The sequence below is a fragment of the Leptonychotes weddellii genome, chromosome 3 (assembly GCF_054177405.1).
Source record: "Leptonychotes weddellii isolate Sample4059 chromosome 3, ASM5417740v2, whole genome shotgun sequence".
Taxonomy (NCBI): domain Eukaryota; kingdom Metazoa; phylum Chordata; class Mammalia; order Carnivora; family Phocidae; genus Leptonychotes; species Leptonychotes weddellii.
The window spans coordinates 46,588,947-46,603,250 of NC_138371.1; the positions used below are offsets into that span (position 1 = coordinate 46,588,947).

At 34.5% G+C, this 14,304-nt stretch overlaps 2 protein-coding genes across 11 annotated transcripts in view; one reads left to right on the plus strand and one right to left on the minus strand.

Annotated features, from left to right (window-relative positions):
* PDE1A (phosphodiesterase 1A) overlaps positions 1-14,304 on the plus strand; it is a 236,040-nt gene that overhangs the window by 190,302 nt on the left and 31,434 nt on the right. For both annotated transcript variants that reach the window (XM_031035677.2, XM_081814036.1), the window contains exons 9-11: positions 2,450-2,551; positions 2,659-2,779; positions 13,741-13,822. In XM_031035677.2, the coding sequence (XP_030891537.1) occupies positions 2,450-2,551; positions 2,659-2,779; positions 13,741-13,822 (305 nt within the window). The remainder of the gene's footprint in view (positions 1-2,449; positions 2,552-2,658; positions 2,780-13,740; positions 13,823-14,304) is intronic.
* Positions 1-14,304, minus strand: part of LOC145720507 (uncharacterized) — a 55,011-nt gene that overhangs the window by 27,764 nt on the left and 12,943 nt on the right. Inside the window, exon 2 of one of the 9 annotated variants that reach the window (XR_014143484.1) lies at positions 11,418-11,551. The exons of 7 other annotated variants lie outside the window; for them this stretch is intronic. The gene's annotated coding sequence lies outside the window, so the exon portion shown is untranslated. Of the gene's footprint in view, positions 1-2,876; positions 3,431-11,417; positions 11,552-14,304 lie in introns of those variants that run through there. One more of the 9 variants, XR_014143485.1, reaches the window with a different exon arrangement.

A 14,304-nucleotide genomic window follows, 5' to 3' on the forward strand; every position in this document is an offset into this window, starting at 1 on the left:
ATTTTTGATGGTTACTTTTCCAAATATTCAAGCTTTCTGGTTTTTCAAGGCCATTTTTGAAGGTGTGTAAAAAATACCAGCTCACTTTTGCAACTATAGAAGCAAATCTAATGTGCGTGGAAGGAGGCACTTTGTTTTGGGAAACTGGTTCGGGTCTTTCATTTTATTCTGCAAGAAACAATAGCCCAGTTGGGTTTCCAGCTAAAAAGGCCAGCATCTAATTGTAAAAGGATCTTAAAGCTACCACGGCTGGGCTGTGTGGAGAATAGAAGAGCAAAAGTAGGTGTAGGGAGATAAGTTTGGAGGTATTTCTTGTAATTATAAAGATGATTATTTACATTTAGAGTATTAATTTAATTTTTCATCAGTGATTATTATTCCCAGAGGTAACATTTATATTATTAATTTTTACAGTTATTCCTGTGAATTAACCTTTTTCCTTCTCAAAGTTGATTCTGTTGCTATTTCAGTGTGATTTTTTTACTACTACATTTTTGTTCTTTAACATCTTTATTATTCTAATAATTTATTCCTGTAATATTTTATAAATTTCTGTACAGTAACTTCTCAGAATCATCCTAATTGAATATTTTTATAGAATTGTTTTAACAAATACTATAATACCATATAGATTGTAGAATTTAATAGATCCAACATTGTTTCTAAAAAGCTACAAAAGATACATTTGCTAGTATAAAGTTGATAACATGTTACCACAAATTAAAATATGAATAGCTTTTTAGAGATTTGTAGGTTTTCTGTTTGCATATCTATTTATTTCTTAAAGTAACTTTAGTAACCATAAATGCAATAATTTAAAAATTTTGGTAAGGAAGATTCATAAATAAAGTAACATTTCCCTTGTGCACTATTTTGCCTAGCTTATTGATACACTATTTGTTGATTATTGATAATATCTAGCATTTACTAATCACTTATTTACAAAGTACAATGTACTAAATTTTACAGATTTCATAAAACTTTTGTCTCATTTTTCCTTAGTTAAAATAAGTATTTTGGTTCAGTTGCTATTGTAATATGGGTCTCTTCCTAATTCCAGAGAAAAAATGTAATTAAGAATAAGTTTAAGGGCGCCTGGGTGGCTAATTCAGTTAAGTGTCTACCTTCCACTCAGGTCATGATCCCGGAGTCCTGGGGATCTGTGGAGCCCCTCATCAGGCTCCCTGCTCATCAGGGAATCTGCTTCTCCCTCTGCCTCTCACCCCTAATGTTCTCTCACATGTGTTCTCTCTTTCAAATAAATAAATAAAATCTTTAAAAAAATTTATTAACTATTTTTAGTTTCCATTCCTTTAATATTTGGGTAAAAGTGTTCTAAGCAAGCTATCCAATATCATCAATAGTAATCAGAATATTGATTTCTCACAATGCTCATCTAAAAATCCAGTTGAATTGAGCACCCATAATTTTCAGCAAGCATCTCTAATATGTGGTTGTTTTAAAAACAAATCATTCAATCCTACAAACTTTAGGTTAAAAATCTTTGACATGAGATTATAATTCACCTTATAAAGGTAAACACACACCTTTTATTTAGCTTCTATTGGCCATGCCACAGAATGAAAATAAAATATGATTTCCAGTGTGAGTGACCTTTTTATGTATCTGTACTGAGCAAGCAATGACTTGTAGAACATGCAAGGCTTTGCTGAAATAACCAATTTCCTACTTAGAGTGAGAATGCGTTATTCATGCAAAGGTTTTGTGATATGGTCAGTGTTTAGCTCAAATTAAAATTTGATTAAAATTTCAATAATACCAATAGCTCTGTCTACAATATATTGTAGAGTCAGGGTCCCAAAAGCCGAAAAGAAGAATCCCCACTCACTTTAGCATCTTGCTTCTCTAGGTTCTTAGAATAGAAAGAAGTGGTCCAAGTGTCAGCTTTAGGAGTGGGAAATCTTGGGGTTGAATCTTGCCTCTGCCATCTACCAGCTACCTGTGTGACTGGGCAAAACTCAATTTCCTCTGGTGTGAAATGATAATAGCTCCTCATATAAAAGCACCTAGCACAGTGTTTGGACTAAATAGATCCTGAATACATAGTGGTGGTTTTAATAATAGAATATACTGCATTTAAAATTATATTTTTAAGTTGGTCAGGATCCTTTCAGATAGAAAAACAGTATTTAGGAATTATGAGTAGGGGAGGGTTGTGGGTGTGCTTGGGGGAAGCATCCAGTTCTTTAAGGGGTGATGTTAAACAACATCATTCACAGATCACTCTTCTGGCAACTTTCTAAAGCCGTAAGAGTTAAAGGGTGAAATAATGTCAATGTTTGTGAGCGCTTTTTTGTTTAAAAAATAGCATCTTCCGTGCTCATATCCATAAAGAAAAATAAAATTTAGTTAGTAATATTTAAGAAAATGTTTTACTTGAGAATCATCAAGGGCCAAATGAACCTTTCTTCTTTTGATGACCCCACAGGGATCTTCGGAACCTAGTGATTGAAATGGTTTTGTCTACAGACATGTCAGGTCACTTCCAGCAAATTAAAAATATAAGAAGCAGTTTGCAGCAGCCTGAAGGGTAGGTTATTTTCTTCCATCATGTTGAAGGTCCATGGGCTTAGACTCAGAAAAGACTGTAATTGGTTACTTTGGTCTGATAATTTGAACATGTCCTTGGTTTGACAGGATTGACAAAGCCAAAACTATGTCCCTGATCCTCCATGCAGCAGACATCAGCCACCCAGCCAAATCCTGGCAACTGCACCACCGCTGGACCATGGCCTTGATGGAGGAGTTTTTCCTGCAGGTGCCTCCTTCACAAATGTGCAAATGTTTTTGGAAATAGTGACTATGCGTATTGACGTGCACCTTTTTAAATGCAGAATCCAGAACTTGTGACTTACTATTATCAACTGGCCACAACACATCCTTGGGACTTTAAGCAGAATTTATCAGTCTTTCAGATAAATGTATTTCATAATCCTATGCAGTATAATATATGTTTTAAAGAGAGTCAAGTCTTGGATCGCAGATGCTACTCTTAGGAAAGAAAGAAACAAACAAATCAGCATTGTTGTCTGCTATTAAGAGGTAAAATGCTAGAGTAGAGAGAGCAAATATCTTTCATCATAAAATACGAAAGGGGAGGATATACAGCACTGCTGTATACATCTTGTTGGGCAAGGGAGGCTGAGAAATGTAGTTTTTTGCTGGGCGGACATGTGCCTAAGTAAAAACTAGATTGTTCTATGAAAAAGCAAGCTTGGACATGGGGAATGGCCAGTGCTCTCTACCACAAGTATACTTTTGTTTTTTTTTTTAAATAGTATCCCTGTTCTATTTCTACTTCCACCTGAGGTACCACAATACAAATATGATGCTAACCACCCAGAGTTAGCATCAGTTCCCAAAGTTAAAGGCTCAGTTTTCCATAAGAATGGCTTTACTTCAAGATGCCAACCTCGGGCGCCCGGGTGACTCAGTCGTTAAGCATCTGCCTTTGGCTCAGGTCATGATCCCAGGGTCCTGGGATCGAGTCCCACATCGGGCTCCCTGCTCAGCGGGAAGCCTGCTTCTCCCTCTCCCACTCCCGCTGCTTGTGTTCCTGCTCTCGCTATCTCTGTCTCTGTCAAATAAATAAATAAAATCTCAAAAAAAAAAAAAAGGACACCAGCCCATCTGACCACTTGTTATAAATTCAGGGGTTCCCATGACCCTCCTCAGGTTTGACAATTTGTTGCAGTGACTCAAAGAACTCAAGAAAGCACTATACTTATGGTTATGGTTTAATTATAAAGAATACAATAAGGAATAGCCAATTGACATTTTACCTATTCTGAAGACATGAAGACTGAATATATTACTATATTTGGAAGACTCTGGTTTCTGTCTCCCATTGTCAATGATTATGGTTTCACTTTAAAAATAGCATTGCATAGTCCTAGAGAAACTTACTGAGTAGCATCTTCCAAATTTAAGTATTTTCATACTAAAAATAGTTTAAACATATTTTAATACATTGTGTGGTAAAAAACAAAAAAACACCACAAATATTAAAACCTATCCAGTTCTACAGGGCAACTGTGTGCTATGGCCAAATAAAAATTATAATTTCATGTACTCAGCCAAATATTAACTAGAAAATGGTAAATCTAAAGAGAACTTAGAGATCTTTAAGAACACCTTTCTCATAGTAGAGATGAAAACAACAGAAATAAGAAAACAACCTGACTTTGTTCAGGTTAAGAAAAATTTTTTAAATATTTTAAATGATCCTGAAAACACAACTTTTGAAATTTTGTCAGATGCAGTTAAAGCAATGCTTAGAAGAAATTTTATTAGCTTTAAATGCTTATATTAGAAAAGAACAAAAGTATGTATCAATCATCTGTGTTTCCACCTAAATAAGCCAGAGTTAGGAAAATTAAACCTAGTTGATTGAATAAAGTAACAAATATAAAGTTGATTGAAGGAAGTAACAAATATAAAGCTGATTGAAGGAAGTAACAAATATAAAAGCAGAAATCAATGAAATAGGACAAAGACAAACAATAGCAAAAATTAACAAAGAAAGCAGTTGGTTCTTTGAAAAAAAAATAAAATTATTAGCAAGTTTAAAAAGAGAAAAACCCCACAAATTATAAATAAAAAAGAAGTTATCATTATGGACCCTACACATAGTAAAAGGATAAGGAATATTATGCACAATTTATGCCAATACATTTGACAATTTAGAAGAAATGTCAAATTCTTTGAAAGATATAAATTACCAAAACAAACACAAGAAAAAAATTGTAATTTGTATATCCATGTATTTATTTTTAAGCATTGAATTTATAATTTAAACTCTTTCTATGAAGAAATATTCAGGCTTAGATGGTTTCAATTCTTAATTCTCATTTCAGTTCTCAATTCTCATTTCAGTTCTCAATTCAGTTGAGAGATGGTGAGTTCTCTCAAGCTTTTCAAAAAGAAATAATGCCAGTTTTAACACAGAGTGAGAGGGAAAATTATCAGTATAACCCTGACAAAACCTGATGAAGATTTTGCAAGTAAAGAAAATTACATACCCATATCTGTCATGAACCTAGTTGGAAAATTCCTTTAAATGTTAGCAAATCCAATCCAGCGATATAGTAAAAGAGTACACTTTATGACCTGAGTTGATTTAATATTAAAAAATCATTTAAAGTAATTTACTATACTAAGAGAAAAAAGAATCCTACTATCATGTCAATAGATGCAAAAAAGGCATTTGACAAAATTCAAAAGAAACTAATTACAAAAACCTTCTGCAAACTAGAAATAGGGGACCTCTCTCAACATGGTAAAAAGTGTCAATAGCTTTCATAATACTTCCTGGTGAAATATTGAACACTTTCATGCTAAGTTCAAGATATCTGCTCTTACCACTTCTTTTCAACATGGCATTTGAAGCTCTAGCCATTAAAATAAATAGAAGAAAATAAAGTATAGATTGGATAGAAATAAAAAGAACTGTCTTTATTTGCAGAAACATGAGCTTCTACAAAGAAAATTTTAAGGAATCTCTAAAAAGCTACTAGAACTGATGAATAAGTTTAACAGAGTTGTAGGATCAATTGTAGTTCTGTATGCTGGCAACAAACAACTTGGAAATAAAAATTTCAATACAATATGATTTATAATAGCATAAAAATAAAAAGTATTTGAGAATATATTTAATTAAATGCATATAAAACCTAAGCACTGAAAACCACAGGATATTGTTGAGAGAAGATTTTTAAAGACCTATCTATGTAGATTGAAAGGTATACCACATTAATGGATTAACATGTTAAGATGTCAATTCTTCCAAAATTGATTAATACACTTAACATACTCTTTATCAGAAATTGTAACAGACTTCTTTGTAGCAGTTGAAAGAGAGCTGATCCTAAAATCAACATGGAAATGTAAGAATCTGAAAATGGCCAAAACAATTTTGAAAAAGACTGAGAAAGTTGGAGAATTTACACCTCCTTATCACATGACTTAGTAGAAAGCTAGAGTCATCAAGACAGTGTGTTATTAACATGGAGACAGGCAAGTAGACCAATAAAATAGAACAGTGAACCCATACTTATCTGGTCATTTGATTTTCTACAAAAGCAACAAAACATTTCAATGGAGAAAGGAAAGTTTGTAAATAGCAAGGGAATGATACTTATTAAATATAGGGGAAAAAAGGAATCTTGTCCCTTATATAAATATTAACTCAGGATTGACCCCAGCTTTAATATAAAACATGACTCTAAAGGTTCTAGAGGAAAACTTAGGAGAATATGTCTCTAATTTGGGGGGTAGCCAAATATTTCTTAGAAAAGACACAAAAAACACTGCCTAAAAAAAGAAAAAAAAATAGGCAAAGTGGACAAGAGCAAATTTTAAAGCTTCTTCTCTTCCAAAAATACCATGAAGGCAAGCCATAGAGTGAGAGAAAATATTTGTACTACAAATATCTGTCCAAGGGCTTGTTCAAAGATTGCATAAGGAACTCCTACAAATCAGTAATTAAAAAAAAAAAATCAGACTAATTTGATCAGACACGATACCTCTACATCCTCACCATAAGAGCTAAAATTAAAAGGACTGAAAATATTAAGTGTTACTGAGGCTGTGAAGCAACTGGACTCCAGTTGCAAGTCCAGGCATTACAGGTGGAAGTATAAGTCATTACAACCCATCTGAAAACTACTGGTTAGCAATCACTAAAGAGAAACTTACTATTCCCTATGACCCAGCATTTCCACCCACAGGTGTATAACTCAGAAAAACTGGTGCTTATGCCCACCAAAAGTGGAGTAGTCATAACAGTATTACTTACGATAGTCCAATTTACATCACTACTAGAAATGGTATAGTCATACAATGGAATACCACGCAACAATAAAAAAAATGGACTAATAACACAAACAAGGATGAATCTCAAAAAAATACATACTGTATGATTCCATTTATATGAAGCTCCAAACTGGCAAAATTAATCTCTGGTGATTGAAATCTGAACAATGGGTGCCTATAGGAGGTGAGATTCACTGGAAAAAGTTACGGGAATCTCTGGAGGTAGTGGAAACGTTTCATATATTAATTGACTGTTAATTACACAAATGTGTTCATAATTTATGTTTTTAAGATTTGTACATAAGTTTTTCCTTGACTTAAAAAAGAATATATCAGAATAAAGGTGCTTCATCAATGACTTGAACTCTAAAAAAAAAAAAAACAGTGTTAAGAAAAGTCTCTAATAAATTCCAGAGACTTTTTATTTTATAGATTTTATTTATTTATTTGACAGAGAGAGACACAGCAAGAGAGGGAACACAAGCAGGGGGAGTGGGAGAGGGAGAAGCAGGCTTCCCGCTGAGCAGGGAGCCCGATGTGGGGCTCGATCCCAGGACCCTGGGATCATGACCTGAGCCGAAGGCAGACGCTTAACAACTGAGCCACCCAGGCACCCCAAATTCCAGAGACTCTTGAAAATTACTGTTAGATATCTAAACAGTATCATGACTTGTATTATCCCTGTCTTGTATTGATTTCAAACCAAAGAATGCCTTACAGAACCATGAGAATAATGAATTTAATGAAATTGAGTCCAGATGTTTTTGAAATTCACTATCTTCTTGAGTTTTCTAGAAAAGTGACTGATAGTAATAATGCAGCTTCCAGCACGCAGTGATTTTTGACATCTGAAATCCAGGGTAGAGGGAAACTGTTCCGTAAAGCTATTTAGCAATTCTGTCATTCTCAGTGCCTGATAATCAGTGACTCAGATATCTAAATTGAGATTAATATGCATGCAACACAAAAGGTCAAGTCTTGGAATAGGTATAGCATCAATATTTGGAATGTTTTTATGATCTGCATTTTTCAGATTGTGTTAGAGTAAGAAAGTGTCAGGTTTTTGTTTTGTTTTGTTTTTTTTGACAAGATTCTTGATGGGCAATGATAAGCATTTGTATCATCCCAGAATGTTCAGAAATGACAGTCTTTGCTTGAATGACCTTAAGATGAGATACTTACAGCTCAAAGGAGAGTAAAGCATACATGTTAATATGGACTATTATAAAATCAAATTGTCTCTGCTAGCATTCCCTCTTCACTTCAACTATGAAATTCCTTTCAGATCATAATAAGTTGATTTAGGAACTGAGCTTTTAATATAAGATTTTAATATAAGATTTAATATAAGATTTTAATATAATATAAGATTTTTTTAAATATAAGATTTCTTAGTCTCTGGACTTTTAAAAGTAAGTGACTTTCAAATCCCCTTCAGAAAGATATATTGCAAAACAGGTGAAGGTCAAAACAAGCGAGTTTGTACTACCAACAAACATGTTCACAAGCAAAACAAGTTTATCTTTATGAGACTTATGCTAACATATGACATTGATGCCAACAGCTAAAATGTTTCCATGCATTCAAGTAACTAAATGAATCCCGCAGTACTCTTGTTCTTTGTCATATCCCATATTTTAGCCCTTTGGAGGTGTGTGTGTGCACATATAAATACACACATATACATATATGTGTACATATATACATATATGTACATACATATATATACATATGTGTGATTTAATGTTTCAGGAAAATCCTGAGGAATTTTGGGATGTGTTGACTTCTAAGTCACTTTCTTATTAATTTGTCTACTAAGTTTATTTTATCTAACAAAAGGGCTTAAATAGATATTAAGAATTTTTAAAACACAATGTATTTCTGGAAGACAAACCAAGGTCGACCAAGATATCTGTACCATCCTTTAAACATCCCCAACTCTTGGTGTAGCTACTTTAAGCGTACCTTCTAAAGCCATGAGAAACTGTAGCCTGAGAAGATCAGAATTGTATCCAGATTTTGCAGCCTTGAGAAACTTATTTCTGTCTCTAATAAGCAACCGATGATGAAGCAGGTCCTCATCTCCAAAGCATGTTTCACAGCACTATTGTGATATTCATCAATAGAGTTAATGTCCTCTCCTCGAGTGTTCCCACAGCTCAACACAGTTGCCTTAGCCCTCTGACTATAATGTATGGATTCGGAAGATGCTCCCTTCTTTACAACTATGAGTGATGAGACAGACATCAGAGATGCAGGGACTGGCCAAGGAAAAAGCATTAGTACAGGAAGACAGGTTTTTGCTTTTTATTCTCTCTTTGAACAGACATATTAGGTTGGCAAGATAGTAAGAAGTTACTACCAATAAAGATTTGTTCATGCTTCATACTATATGAACCCAATAACTAAGTGAATTTTTCCCTTTTTCAACTAGTTGTTTTGTGACACACTAAAAAAAAAGGACATTTATGTAAAATCTCCATTTACCAATACATATTACCTTGTCAAACAAATAATTGGGAATGCAATTTTTTGGAGAGGGAAGGACAAAGTAATTATTTATTCTAAATTGTATATCATCAAGCCCCTTATGTTCTTCAGCATTGCTAGAAGTAGTATAAAGTGTGTTATCTCAAAATAGATTTTATTTCCCACATTAATAAAAGTGTACTTAGTGCATTCCCAGCCAAGGATCTGGCATCACAAATTCAGACACAACCAAAGAAATATTCATCACTATAAAGAACCCTAGCTATGAGCCAGGATAATAACTTAAAATGTAAAAACCAAAGCTCATAGTTTTAAGAGGCATGCAAGTATTATACAAGGGGTACTAATGTTCTACAAAATATAACTCACAAAATACAATTATACCACATCATAAATTTTGCTTAAAGTGAATATGTTAGCTATAATAATCATTAAACTTTTAGACAGTTTTGGTGGCTTTCTAGAATTTAGAAGGACCGTTTTTAGAAGGAAGGAAGATAATTAGGTGGCCTAAATCCCTTAAGTAGGTTGTGCCAGGAGGGCTAAACTATTGCTTCTTCCCCTTCTCCTCAGTTAAATTCCCCGATAGAACTAGTGGCCCCTCCATTTCATCCTTGGCCTTATAGTGGCCTCCAGGTCTGTGGTCAGGAGCTTCCTGTATGTTTATTGATGGTGTGGCTTCTGTGATTAAAACTTAGGTTTCAATGCAAAAGGTTTCTCAGGATTTCTATACTTCACCCTTTTCTATCTTCTTCAGTTCTTGAAAGCTATAGAAATTGCTTTGGCTTCGGATAAAATGCAAAAAACAAAAAATGTGCCAGTAAGTCACTGGATTTGACATCCTGTTGACAGAGATCAGAGCATCTCACACTGTTAAGAAAATATAAAAATAATGATTGGTCTTTGTTGTGGCCTTTCAGAGAAGAAACTTCAGCAGCCTCCGGGGGAACTGAAGACAGGCAGGAGCCTGAGCACCACAGGCTGCCTGGTGTTTCCATGTTGCTGGGGTCACTTTCTCCCCTTCCCCACCTGCAGGCTCATCCCCAAGAACAGATGCGGGGATCCACAAACAGAATTGAGTGGCATTGATTAATTAATTGAGTTTGGTGCCTTAGGGCCCTATATTCTTGGCTCCAACCACTGTACAAATCAATGTACCAGAATATATGTATATTCGGTATTTTACTGATTTTTTTGAAAGTACATTTTTGGCCTCCTGAAGGCAGTGCCCTCAAATGAAAGTACATCCGCCAAGAAAAACTAGTTGACTTTTACAATGTCTGTTGCCTTGACCCCTGATCTCATCTTGATGGAAAGTAAATGTTCCCTATTCAGGGATATTATAAGGAAAATTACAAAGTTTGTCAAATTTATCCTCAGGGAATCCAACTTTCTCTTTACGTATCTTTCCCTCTCATTTAGTAGTAACCCCCGCCTTGTCCTATTTTGTTTATAGTGCCGTCAGAGTCTGGCTATAGGGCCCCCTACTAATCTTGCACTCATGGCCTTAATTCACCCTAAAGGATAACACTTTAAATATTTATAAATAAATTAAATAATTAATGTGCTTTAGCTTTCAATGTGCTTTAGCAGTGGAAATTTAATATCCCAATTCCATTGTGGAATACAAGAAGCAAACAGAATATAAAATTTCTCACTCCAAATATAGGAAGGTGGACCCTACATAAATCTGTCAAATGCCTAAGTCCTATATGAAAATGTTGCCATCTAGCATTCTATAAAATTTAGCTCATGGAAGATAAATCATCACAGTGTCTTCTTCAGGCCCAAATTATCATTTTTAGATCAAAGAACTTCTGTTATATAGTATAAAAATATAGCTATTAAAATACCAGACAGCAGCCCCCGATCAATAAAACCAATCAGTCATATCCGCATAGGTCAGATAAGTGTCTCCAATATCGCATTTCCCATGAAGTCCATGAGGAGCTTTATTTCTATTTTAACAATAACAATATTATTATTTATAGTTTAACATAAACAATGATATTATTCTTGTACCTTATTCTCAATATGCTAAAAATCAAATCCATGATAGTCTTCAAATCCAGCCCTCATTCATATTGTCTTACTTCTATTAGTGGTACCAAAGACTCCTCTTCATTCAGGTGTGAAGTCCAAGAGTCATCTTCAGTTCACTTCTTGTCATCCCCCACACTGCTGACAAATCAATCTTTCAAAAGTAGAACTCCTGTCGGTCAATCCCCTGCTAGAAAACAGGGTGTGTGTGTGGGGGAAGCCAATGTTTCTCCGCCACATGCTCAATTAAGTACCAATCCTTTTTCCTGTGGTTTAACACCATCCAAAATATGCATTAGACATCATAAATATCTCACAGTTCTATATCTTTGCTATTATTAAGTATGGTTCTTATTTATTTGTCTTTTTTTATTATGTTATGTTAATCACCATACATCACATCATTAGTTTTTGATGTGGTGATCCATGATTCATTGTTTGCATATAACACCCAGTGCTCCATGCAGGACATGCCCTCTTTAATACGCATCACCAGGCTCACCCATCCCCCAACCTCCCTCCCCTCTAGAACATATAATGTTATATTAGCTTCAGGTGTACCATAAAGTGATGCAACACTTCTGTACCATACTCAGTGCTCATCATGGATAGTGTACTCTCAATCCTCTCTACCTGGAAGAAGTGTGGTTCTTATTTGCTAATATTAATGACTGTTTACCGAATACTAGTCTTCATGTAAATTACCTTAGATAGCCTCAGGATAATCCTACTAGGTAGATACTATGATATCTTTATTCCTAATATGAGTTAACCTCAATTACTAAGTGAGGTAACATATGAGAATTCATTTCAGCAAAGGTTGTGATATGTCTAAAGTAACAGAGAGAACCAATTGAACAGCAGGGATCCAAGTGTGTATTTTATAGCTCCAAGGCTGATGGCACTAATAATTCCTTGCCCTGGATGTAAATATTAATTCCAAATGGAATGGGTGTCATTATCCTCTAAGGAAGGAGCATGGCTGCTGAAGGAGGTCATGGAAATTCTACGCCCCATTTTCTCTAAGTCATGACAGTAAAATATACCCATTTGCAGCTACTTTGCCTACTTCTCTGGTGACCATATCTAGATTTTCCTCAAACAATTCTGATTTCAAACTTTCTGCTCCTTATAATCAGAGGCATGGTTTAGAGGAAGTGCACCAGGCAACATTGTCAATGAAAAATTGTAAAGCCCATAAAACATATTGACATGATTTTGTAAAGATCATGAGAAAAGGTGTTCAAGGTCGCCGAGTGAGTGGGAACTCAGAATTCCTCCAGTAGGCGGTCCGTTGTTACCATTGTTACATGGGCTCCACATCAAAGCAAAAGTGAAGGCCCTTCCCTTTTGTCTTCTGACTTCAGAACCTGACCGTGTGTCCTAAATTGTGGCCTTACACAAGGCCAGTGTAGTCCATGAAGATACTATAGCGTAGGAAAAAATAGAGTCCGAGGCATTCTTTCAAATAGCCAGAAAATTGAAGCGAAGAGAAGAAAGTAAAGTAGCTTCTCTTTCTTTTGTAAGCACATCCCCTTGAATGCAAAGGAAAGAACCTGTGTTTAATGTTTGATAAACCTTGTGAAGAGAACGTTTTGCCCAGAGCAGCCTTCATTTTAGGAGATGAAAATTGAATTAGTTCTTGTGGTGTTGCACCCAAACATAAATGGAATTCTTTAACATATGTGCTCAATTAACCTACCATAGATAAGATCAAATAATAAAAATCATTGACATTTCAATTTTCTGAGACTATATTAAAATAAAATGATGCACACAGAAAGTAAAAGTGTTAAAGATATTCTTCAATATTTGCTGTAGGAGATTCAATTAAAATTGAATTCAATTAAAATTCAATATTTGCTGTGGGAGATTCAATTAATAAATGGAAAGATGTTTCAAAATGTTTATATACTTTTAATTTCAAAAAGCAGTACAATCATGAAGTCTTGATACTTGAAGATCTGTGTGATGTACTTGGCATGGGGGAAAAAAAGAGCATAAAAATCCACGAGCTTGAGTGTTAATTAAATGTGAAATAACACACAGAGATGACTATTTTATGGTAGCTGCTGAAAATTCCAAAGAGCAAAGATTTGTCTCTTCATAGTAAAGGGGTTGTAATGCCAAAGTAGAGTCTCCACTTGCTGAAAATGCTCATTTTTTTTTCTTCAGCAACATATATGTCCTCAAAAGGGAGACTGAGTAAAGTTACATCAACTTGGACTATACCTTTGGTTTTATAAAAATTAAATAAATAAAAACACAGTGCCAATTAAAATAAAGATGTGGGTTTTTTTTAGACTTTGTATCTAGACTGCTCATTATCTAAGCGTCTCCAACCCAAGTCTGTACTAATGAGCTTTCCTTTCACAGGGAGATAAAGAAGCTGAATTAGGACTTCCATTTTCCCCACTTTGTGATCGGAAGTCAACGATGGTGGCCCAGTCACAAATAGGTACTACTCAGGAATGGTGGTTATGGAGGGTGGGTGTGTGTGAGCCAGTTTTCAAATGGATAAACCATGTTGTTCAAAGGGGCAACATCCATGAAAACCTCACTTCATATTCATAATAAATTTGATCTTCAGACTGATGTATATGGTGCTGAATGATAAGAATTTTGGAAAAATTCTCACAAAATGTAATTCAATCAGCGTATTAGTAAATGTAATTGTTATTTGACTTGTAACCCCTTTACAAATAATGGACTTTCTTCTTGTGTAAGAGATAGCATTTTTTGTGTTTTGTTGCTGACGATTGTAATCTGTAATTCAATCCTTTGTATGTAGGACAATGTAATGAAAATATTAATATATCTGTGTTATCACTAAGTTTGCAATATATATTTAATACAGTAGCTTATATTCCTTCAGAAAAAAATTCTTTTGATATAAGTAGATAAGCCGGCAAGTTCAGCCCATTATTAAAACATATTGTT